The following is an 11,036-nucleotide window of genomic DNA, read 5'->3' as shown; positions in this document are numbered from 1 at the left end:
ATGATAGGACCTCTCATAATGGGCACAGTGGGTGTACAGACCTGGGAACTCAGCACAGGATGGTGGGAACCCCTCATAATGGGCACAGTGGGTGTACAGACCTGGGAACTCAGCACAGGATGGTGGGAACCCCTCATAATGGGCACAGCAGGTGTACAGAGCCGGGAACTCAGCACGGGGATGGTGGGAACCTCTCATAATGGGCACAGCAGGTATACAGCAGCAGGAAATCAGCACCATGACAGGAGTTCAGGTGTGCATGAAAGAAAAGGATCTCCACCTAAAGCCCCACTTCACTTCACTCATTCACAGGGCTCTACTGGCCTTATACATGGCACCCCTGGCAGAGCAGAATCTCCTAATTTCACTTATTGAGCTCCGGAAACCTTTAAAGCTTATTGCACCATTTAAAGCCACCTTCATTTTATTGTTACCTTTGGTTTCACTGCATTTTGCCCCAATGGAGGCAATTCTTGGAAAAAAAAAGACTCTTATTCCTCTTGTTTCCCCGGTGTCAATGTACATGTCTGTTCTCTGCATCCTCTGTGTATAGTATGAAGCTTGGTTTAGTAGAAGTATGAAGGATTCCAGCTAATGGTTGGTTTGTGTTATTCAGGATGATGGCACTGTGTGTGATGATGTTCCTGCTGGTGATCCCGCCATCGCTGGCACAGGAAGGTAAGTGATGGAGCCTGGGCACACTTACCCAATTAATGAATCACAGTCTTCTGGATTTTAACTAAATGGATCTGAGATTGAGGCTTCTCGCCGAAGATTAATCATTTAGATACATATTTATTTCATTATAAAACCCGATGAAAGACTTTGTCACAGAGCCAATGTATTTCAGAGGCCAGAAAGCAAAACCATCATCAGGGCTTGGGGAGGAGAAACAGTAATACTGGACTGGATGTGACAATAAAATGTGTGCTGCATTGTGACCAAACAAGATGATGTGTTTTATCATCGGTTTGGTCAAAATACCACACACTCTGTATTGTCAAATAATCCAGCCCATTACTTACTGTATCTGTTATCCTATTCACAGAATTCCTGCCAGGACTTCGAAAATTCCTGCCAATACTTCCAATGGTACTCACAGAATCCCTGCCAGGACTTCCAGAATTCAAATACTTGCCAATACTTCCATACTTGCCAATACTTCCAATGGTACTCACAGAATCCCTGCCAGGACTTCCAGAATTCAAATACTTGCCAATACTTGTAACTATGTAACTATGTTCGATGGGAGCTTTTTGTCGGAAGTTCCGACTGTGTGTAGGCTCCATCGGACATTTTCCATCGGAATTTACGTCAAACAAAATTTGAGAGCTGGTTCTCAAATTTTCCGACAACAAAATCAGTTGTCGTAAATTCCGATCGTGTGTACACAATTTCCGAGGCACAAAGTTCCACGCATGCTCTGTACCAAGCAGAAGAGCCGCACTGGCTATTGAACTTAATTTTTCTCAGCTCATCGTACGTATTGTACGTCACCGCTTTCTTGTTTTTCCGACAAGATTTGTGTGACCGCGTGTATGCAAGACAAGTTTGAGCCAACATCCGTTGGAAAAAATCCATGGATTTTGTTGTAGGAATGTCCGATCGTGTGTACGCGGCATAAGTTGTTGGTGAATTGTGCTGTTTCATGGGAGGTCAGTGGTGATGTGTGCAATAATATTGGCAGTTGATGTAGAAATCTGCCTTTAAATGAATGGTCGATTGGGAATTGTGCTACAAACAAAACAATGCTTCTGTCTTCAACAAAATGGTGGCTGTGGAGGACCTGCTTATTGAAAAGGCCTATTGTACATGTCCTCTGTGGCCGAAGAGGAAAAAAGAGCATTGCCAGTTCCTATTACGTACAACTGGAGACGCTGCCATTTGGTAGAGGAAATATTCCTTTGAAAGAGTGCTTCCACCCAGAGCACGTACAATGGCTCTTGGCCACACTAGGATTTTAAAGATTTACAGGTTGAGTTTAGGAGGAGAACAGGGAGGGGGTATGGAAGGCAGTGTGTATACTGTGAGGCTGGAGCTCTGGGAGTGGAGGTTTAGGAGAAAAATGGGGTGGTGGGGTTACAGAGGACACGTTGGTATACTGTAAGGCTTGAAGTCTATGACTGGAGGTTTAGGAAACCGGAGAGGGGTATGGCGGACAGTTTGTATACTCCAAAGCTGGTGCTCTGGGAGTTGAGGTTTAGGAGGATAATGGAGTGAGGTATGGAAGACAATCTTTCTACTGTGTGATGTTGGTGCTCCAGAGATACAAGTTTAGGAGGATCATTGAGGGGGGTATGAAGTACTGTGCATCTGGTGCTCTGGGGGTGGAGGTTAGAAGGACAATGGAGGGGAGTTTGGAGGACACTTTGTATAATATGAGGCTGGAGCTTTTGGAGGTAGGGGCTTGGATAGAGAGCAGAGGTGGATATGGAGGACAGTCTATATACTGGGAGGTTGGTTATTTGGGAGTGGAGGTTTAGGAGGCGAATTGAGGAGGGTGCAGAGGACAGTTGGTATACTGAGAGGCTGGAGCTCTGGGGGTGGAGGTTTTGGAGGAGCATGGAGGGGAATTTGGAGGACAGTTTGTATAATGTGAGACTGGAGCTTCGGAGGTGGGGGTTGGGTGGAGAGCAGAGGTGGGTATGGAGGACAGTCTATACACTATGAGGCTGGTTATTTGGAAGTGTAGGTTTAGGAGGAGAATGGAGGAGGGTATGGAGGACAGTTTGTATACTATGAGGCTGGAGCTCTGCGGGTGGAGGTTTAGGAGGAAAATGGAGAGAGATATGGAGGACAGTTTGTATAATGCGAGGCTGGAGCTTTGGAGGTGGGGGCTTGGGTGGAGAGCAGAGGTGCATATGGAGGATAGTCTATATACTGGGAGGTTGGTTATTTGGGAGTGGAGGTTTAGGAGGCGAATTGAGGAGGGTGCAGAGGACAGTTGGTATACTGAGAGGCTGGAGCTCTGGGGGTGGAGGTTTTGAAGGAGCATGGAGGGGAATTTGGAGGACAGTTTGTATAATGTGAGACTGGAGCTTCGGAGGTGGGGGTTGGGTGGAGAGCAGAGGTGGGTATGGAGGACAGTCTATACACTATGAGGCTGGTTATTTGGAAGTGTAGGTTTAGGAGGAGAATGGAGGAGGGTATGGAGGACAGTTTGTATACTATGAGGCTGGAGCTCTGCGGGTGGAGGTTTAGGAGGAGAATGGAGAGAGATATGGAGGACAGTTTGTATAATGCGAGGCTGGAGCTTTGGAGGTGGGGGCTTGGGTGGAGAGCAGAGGTGCAAATGGAGGACAGTCTATATAGTGTGAGGTTGGCTCTTTGGGAGTGGAGGTTTAGGAGAAGAATGGAGGAAGGTATGGAGGACAGTTTGCATAATTTGAGTCTGGAGGTCTGGAGGTGGGAGCTTGGGTGAAGAGCAGAGGTGGGTTTGGAGGACAGACTATATACTTTAAGGCTGGTGCTCTATGATTGGGGGTTTTTGATGAGAATGGAGGGGTGGGGGGAATGGAGGACGGTCTTTATACTGCGAGGCTGCTGTTCTGTGAGTAGGGATTTAGGAGGAAAATGTAGAGGGGTATGGAGAACAGTTTGTAGGCTGAGAGGCTGGAGCTCTGGGGGTGGAGGTTTTGGAGGAGCATGGAGGGGAATTTGGAGGACAGTTTGTATAATGTGAGGCTGGAGCTTCGGAGGTGGGGGTTGGGTGGAGAGCAGAGGTGGGTATGGAGGACAGTCTATACACAGTGATGCTAGTTATTTGGATGTGTAGGTTTCGGAGGAGAATGGAGGAGGGTATGGAGGACAGTTTGTATACTATGAGGCTGGAGCTCTGCGGGTGGAGGTTTAGGAGGAGAATGGAGTGAGGTATGGAGGACAGTTTGTATAATGTGAGGCTGGAGCTTTGGAGGTGGGGGCTTGGGTGGAGAGCAGAGGTGCAAATGGAGGACAGTCTATATAGTGTGAGGTTGGCTCTTTGGGAGTGGAGGTTTAGGAGAAGAATGGAGGAAGGTATGGAGGACAGTTTGCATAATTTAAGTCTGGAGGTCTGGAGGTGGTAGCTAGGGTGGAGAGCAGAGGTGGGTTTGGAGGACAGACTATATCATGTGAGGCTGGTGCTCTATGATTGGGGTTTTTTGATGAGAATGGAGGGGTGGGGGGAATGGAGGACGGTCTTTATACTGCGAGGCTGCTGTTCTGTGAGTAGGGATTTAGGAGGAAAATGTAGAGGGGTATGGAGAATAGTTTGTAGGCTGTGAGGCTGGAGTTCTGGGAGTAAGGATTTAGGAGGAGAATGGAGGCAGAATTTGGATTACAGGTCATGTGATAGATATATACAGTACCATTGAATTATATACAGTATTTTTCTTTTCTTTTCTAGACATGAAGGGTAAAGTCTTCCTGTTCCCTAAACAAACCTACACAGACTACGTGTCCTTAACACCGAACATTACAAAGCCACTGGAGAAAGTCAGCGTCTGTCTACGTTCTTTCAGCGACCTTCTTCGCACCTACAGTCTCTTCTCTCTAGCTACTCCCGGAGTGGGCGGCGCTTTTTATTTTTACGAATCTTCCTTGTCCGGAAGCTCTGTATACATAAACCAGAACTCCACCACTATTATGACAGGCGGGGGGCCCTTCGACTGGAGGCACACCTGTGTGACCTGGGACTCGGACAATGGGGTGGTCCAACTTTGGGTCAATGGAATGATCTACCCCAGAAAGGTCTGCATGAAGGGGTCTTCTATCGCGGCTGAAACCACCATTGTTCTGGGACAGAAGCAGGATTCTTTTGAGGGACAATCTTTCTCTTCATGGCCATTTGTTGGAGAAATAAGTGATGTCCACATGTGGGATTACGTTTTGACACCAGGTGAAATGCTGCAGGCCTTGTATGGCAATGTCCATGGAAATATCATTAACTGGAACTCTCTTCTCTATGAAATTAAAGGGGACATTCCAATCCAGCCCAAGTATTGGTGCACATATCATAACTCGTACAAATCTTGTAGATAAATTCCAACACCCACCATCTACACCCACCTTTAAACCCCTCCCGTCCTTACATTGAAGCTTTAGGCTTCAGTTGGTGATACATAGTCAATAAAACGTTTAATGGTAATAAAATACATAAGAGTGAAGCTGAGGGAGGATATAGAGAACTGGGTGGGAGGAAATAGACATCAATGGAGGTTATCATTGGTGAAGAGGATTGCATTGTATTTGGGCTCACAGTATTTATGGCCCTACATTTATTCATCAGTACTATAGAGAACGATGACTGGCCAATGGCAGCCTCCTGATACAGAGAAGGTGACGTTCCAGCATTATGAGGGAATTGCAGCATAAGGTGTAAATTAGGGACGAGCCAAACAGTGGCGACTGGAGCAAGGTCATCTAGTGCACCAGGCAAAGGTGCCAAACTGTGGCTCAGTTGGGGTGGGCTCTGTCCCTTGCTTCTTTTTCCGCATATTGTTTTTTTGTTTTTTTTTTATTAGGCCCGGTTCACACCGCTGCGGGGGGAGATCCGGATGTGATTCGCACAGCAAATCACATCCGATCTCCGTAGCGATGCGAGTTCAGCCATACAGATAGTATGGCTGAATTCGCAGCGCTCCCGCAGCAAACTCGCACGGGACCCTTTTTTGGGTCCGCAACAGAATCGGATCGCATGGGGGTTCACACCATGCGATCCGATTCCTGTGCGAGTCGACAGATCGCACTGCGATATGCCGACGGATCTGGGGGTGTCATTAACATAACATTGACACTCCCAGCCGTCCGCATAGGGCAGTGTGAACTGCCGGCGGGAGGTGTGCGATGCGGGTAAACGCCGCGGATTCGCGGCGTTCCCGCATCGCTATAGTGTGAACCCGGCCTTAAGGATGAGGATCATGCCAGAAGAAATTAAAACAGAACATAGGATAAAATCTTTGTGACATGGTTGGTCCCCTTCCTCTCCAGGTCTTCTCCCAGCAGTAGATGGTCCTGGAGATTGCAGAGAGGAGTAGCAATGTGAAGACCACAGCATCAATCTCTGCATCGTTACACTGTGAGTGCAGGGCGCTTAAGGGTTGCCCCCCAGGAGCTAGGTCCATGACACCCTGCACTTGTAGTCTTCAGGTTAAATGGTGGTGGGGGGTGTCATTCCAAGCAGAAGACATCCATGCTACAGCAAACAAGACAGCGACACATAATAAGATCCATCCACATAACATGCAAAGTGTCTTTATTGGTTTCCAACATTACCTGAAACTGGATCAGATGTTTAAATCAGCACAAGAGAAATGAGTGCTGGAAACTGATTGGTTGCTCTAAACAACTTGTTATTGTCCTATTTTACACCTATTCAGATGTAGGAACGTGTCCCCGAAGGGCTGATGAATGTGCACTTTGTTTTTCAGTTTTGCTGTAGTGCAGGGAGTCCTGTGTTGTATCTTCTGTCTGACTCTTTTCAATGATCTAGACTAAAGCGATTGTCTCCAAACTGTGTCCTGAGAGCTGGCCATTAACTGGCCCTTCAGGCACTATACCTACCACTGACACCGATCATGGGGCACTATTCTTCCCACTGACACCAATAATGGGACACTATTTCTCCCATGACACCAATGATGGAGCACTATTCCTTCCACTGATACCAATGATGGGGCACTATTTCTCCCACTGACACCAATAATGGGGCACTATTCTTCCCACTGACACCAATAATGGGACCCTATTTCTCCCACTGACACCAATGATGGGACACTATTTCTCCCACTGACACCAATGGTGGGGCACTATTCCTTCCACTGATACCAATGATGGGGGACTATACCTACCACTGACACCGATGATGGGGCACTATTCTTTCCACTGACACCAATAATGGGACACTATTTCTCCCATGACACCAATGATGGGGCACTATTTCTCCCACTGACACCAATGGTGGGGCACTATTACTTCCACTGATACCAATGATGGGGCACTATGCCTTCCACTGATACCAATGATGGGGCACTATTCCTTCCACTGACATCAATGATGGGGCACTATTCCTCCCACTTATACCAATGATGGGGCATGTATTCCTCCCACTGATACCAATGATGGGGCACTATTCCTCCCTCTGACAGCAATGATGGGGCACTATTCCTCCCACTGACATCAATGATGAGGCACTATTCTTCCCACTGACACCAATGATGGGACACTATTCCTTCCACTGACATCAATGATGGGGCACTATTTCTCCCACTGACACCAATGATGGGGCATGTATTCCTCCCACTGATACCAATGATGGGGCACTATTCCTCCCACTGACACCAATGATGGGGCACTATTCCTCCCACTGACACCAATGATGGGGCACTATTCCTCCCACTGATAGCAATGATGGGACACTATTCCTCCCACTGACACCAATGATGGGACACTATTTCTCACACTGACACCAATGATGGGGCATGTATTCCTCCCACTGACATCAATGATGGGGCACTATTCTTCCCACTGACACCAATGATGGGACACTATTTCTCCCACTGACACCAATGATGGGACACTATTTCTCCCACTGACACCAATGATGGGGAACTACTCCTCCCACTGACACCAATGTTGGGGCACTGTTCCTCCCACTGACACCAATGATGGAGCACTGTTCCTCCCACTAACACCAATGATGGAGCACTATTCCTCCCACTGACACCAATGATGGAGCACTTTTCCCCCCACTGATACCAATGATGGGCCACTATTCCTTCCAATGACACCAGTGATGGGGCACTATTCCTCCAACTGACACCAATAATGGAGCAGTATTCCTCCCACTTATACCAATTATGTGGCATTATTCCTCTCACTGACACCAATGATAGAGTATTTTTCCTTCCCCTGACACCAACAATGGAGTGCTATTTTTCTCAGAGACACCAACAATGGGGCACTATTCCTCCCACTGACATCAGTGATAGGGAACTATTCCTCCCACTGAAATAAATGATGGTGCACTATTTTGTCTACTTATTTCAGTCATGGGGCACTATTCTTTCCATTGACACCAGTGATGAGGGCACTACTCCTACCACTGACACCAATGATGGGGCACTATTCCTCCCACTGACACCAATGATGGGGCACTATTCCTCCCACTGACACCAATGATGGGGCATGTATTCCTCCCACTGACACTAATGATGGGGCACTATTCCTCCCACTGACACTAATGATGGGGCACTATTCCTCCCACTGATACCAATGATGGGGCACTATTCCTCCCACCGATACCAATGATGGGGCACTATTCCTCCCACTGACACCAATGATGGGGCACTATTCCTCCCACTGACACCAATGATGGGGCACTATTCCTCTCACTGACACCAATGATGGGGCACTGTTCCTCCCACTGAAACCAATGATGGGGCACTATTCCCCCACTTAAACCAACGATGGGGCACTATTCCTCCCACTGACACCAATGATGGGATAATAGTCCTCCCGCTGATATCCTCAGAGTCTAGAGATAGATAAGTATGTCTACAATGTAACACTTATGAGCTTGCAATTTTATTGATATAAGTCGATCTGTGTGAGCCTCACCTAATAAACTAGCCAGATTCCTCCCCATATTGGACATCCTTTATTAAATATTTCTGTGCAAAATATTTGTTTTAACAGCAATAATAAAAAAATAAGAATATGCAAGATCCGTTTATAAACCATTTTATTACAAAGTCAGCTTTGGGTAAATCCCGACATTGTGTGACCTTTATACACAATATATCTATTGACTTACTTCCAGTTAAGGCAACATAGAATGTCTTTGGTATGATGTGTATTTCAGATATGCAATTGTATCCTGTTGCTGTTTATAACATGCTGATAAGATGATATATAGTCAATAAAACATTTAATGGTAATAAAATACATAGGAGTGAAGCTGAGGGAGGATATAGAGAACTGGGTGGGAGGAAATAGACATCAATGGAGGTTATCATTGGGGAAGAGGATTGCATTGTATTTGGGCTCACAGTATTTATGGCCCTACATTTATTCATTAGTACTATAGAGAACGATGATTGGCCAATGGCAGCCTCCTGATACAGAGAAGGTGACGCTCCAGCATTATGAGGGAATCGCAGCATAAGGTGCAAATCAGGGATGAGCCAAACAGTGCCGGCCAGAGCAAGGTCATCTAGTACCCCAGGGAAAGGTGCCAAACTGCGGCCCCCAGTGTGGGGAGAAGGTGGCCAGGTGGGGGGAGGGGGGGGGGTTGGGGTTGTAGTGCTTATAGGCTAGATGTGTACAGTTCATTTCATTCTGAATAGAAATTTAGACATATTTTTCATTATTCGTAAATTTGGATGAATCCAAAATTCTGAATGACAGTAGTAATGAATTTAAACTAATCCAAAAAAAAAAAAAAATAAGAAAATTTTAGATGGAATTCTACGTGTTTGAATCGAATTCAAATTTCCAAAGAGAATAAAATAGAATAAAAAAAATAAAGAAATATAATTAGAAAATAATAGAATAGAAAGAATAAATAAAAATAGAATAGAATAAAATAGAATATAACCTTCTTCTGAAATTTGAATCTTGAATAGAATAAATTCAAATTTGAATAGAATAGAAATTATTGTAATAGAAAAGAATAGAATAGAACAGAAAATAAAAGAATAGAAAAAAAAAACAATAGTATAGAATGGAACAGAAAGAATATATCCATCTTCCAAAATGTCAATTTATAATAAAAAAGAATATAACAATAAAAAAAAAGAAAATAACAGAAGAAAGAAAAAAGAAAAACATAGAATAAAATAAAATTGAAAGAATATAAGAAAAGTAATCTAGTGCCCCGGGCAAAACTGCCATACTGCAGCCCCCAGTGTGGGGGGAAGTTGACTGGGGGGGGGGGGGGGATGTATAGTGCTTACAGGCTAGACATGTGCATTTCATTCTGAATAGAAATTTAGACACATTTTTCATTATTCGGAAATTTGGATGAATCCACATCTCCAAATTACAGTAGTAACAAATTTAAATTAATCTGAATAAACAAAATAACAAAATTTCAGATGGAATTCAAATAGTTTTTGAATCAAATTTGAATTTCCAAAGAGAATAAAATCGAATAAAAAATAAAGGAATATAATTAGAAAATAAAAGAATATAGAATAGAAAGGATAAATAAAAAAAGAATAAAATAGAATATAACCTTCTTCTGAAATTAAAATTTCGAATAGAATAAATTAAAATTTGAATAGAATAGAAACAATTGTAATACAAAAGAATAGAATAGAACAGAAAATAAAAGGCTAGAAAAAAAAACAATGGTATAGAATGGAATAGAAAGAATATATCCATCTTCCAAAATGTCAATTTAGAATAAAAAAGAATATAATAGAAAAAAAAAAGAAAAGAACAGGAAAAAAAAAAGAGAAAAAGGTAGATTATAATAGAAATGAAAGAATATAACCTTCTTCCGAAATTCGAATTTTGAATAGAATAAATTTAAATTTGAAAAGAATAGAAAAGATTATAATAGAAAAGAATAAAACAGAAAATAAAATAATAGAAAAAAAACAGTAGTATAGAATGGAATAGAAAGAATATAACCATCTTCCAAAATTTCAAATTTAGAAAAAAAAAAGAAAAGAATAGAAAAAAAAAAAACAATAGAATAGAATGGAATAGAAAGTATATAATCATCTTCCAAAATGTGAATTTTCAAATGGAATAAATCTGATTCAAATTCGAATGGAATTTGAATCGGTTCAAATTTTTCCAAATTGAAATGAGTTTAATTAGGCCAAATTCGGAAAATTCCAATCGATTCAAATTCAAATAAATGAACCGAATTCCAAAAATGAATTAAGCAAATTAACCACTTAGGCTGCATTCACACCTAAGCGTTTCGCTTTCAGGCAGAAAGTCACGCGTTTTTACCGCGTTTTTGCCACGATTGTATACTTTTTTGAGCTTCAGGGGTTTTGCTTCAGGCTACAAAACGCTCAGATGTGAACAGGGCCCATTTAAAT

General features: G+C 43.5%; 1 protein-coding gene across 1 annotated transcript; it reads left to right on the top strand.

Moving 5' to 3' along the window:
- The first annotated feature begins 621 nt into the window (after positions 1-621).
- LOC143962114 (C-reactive protein-like) lies at positions 622-5,512 on the top strand. Its single transcript, XM_077471439.1, has 2 exons — positions 622-678; positions 4,385-5,512. Exons 1-2 carry the CDS (start codon positions 636-638, stop codon positions 5,017-5,019), a joined length of 678 nt encoding a protein of 225 aa, XP_077327565.1. The 5' UTR covers positions 622-635; the 3' UTR covers positions 5,020-5,512.
- The last annotated feature ends 5,524 nt before the right edge of the window (positions 5,513-11,036 follow it).

The sequence above is a fragment of the Lithobates pipiens genome, unplaced genomic scaffold (assembly GCF_037356315.1).
Source record: "Lithobates pipiens isolate NorthernLeopardFrog02 unplaced genomic scaffold, aLitPip1_a1.2 Scaffold_8, whole genome shotgun sequence".
NCBI lineage: Eukaryota > Metazoa > Chordata > Amphibia > Anura > Ranidae > Lithobates > Lithobates pipiens.
Note: the sequence above shows the minus strand (reverse complement) of the source record. Positions and strands in the feature narration are given on the sequence as shown.

Coding starts and splice junctions, on each gene's coding strand:
- LOC143962114 (XM_077471439.1), top strand. CDS start 636: ATGATGTTCCTGCTGGTGATCCCGCCATCGCTGGCACAGGAAG. Junction 679..4,384: donor GCCATCGCTGGCACAGGAAG/GTAAGTGATGGA, acceptor TTTCTTTTCTAG/ACATGAAGGGTAAAGTCTTC.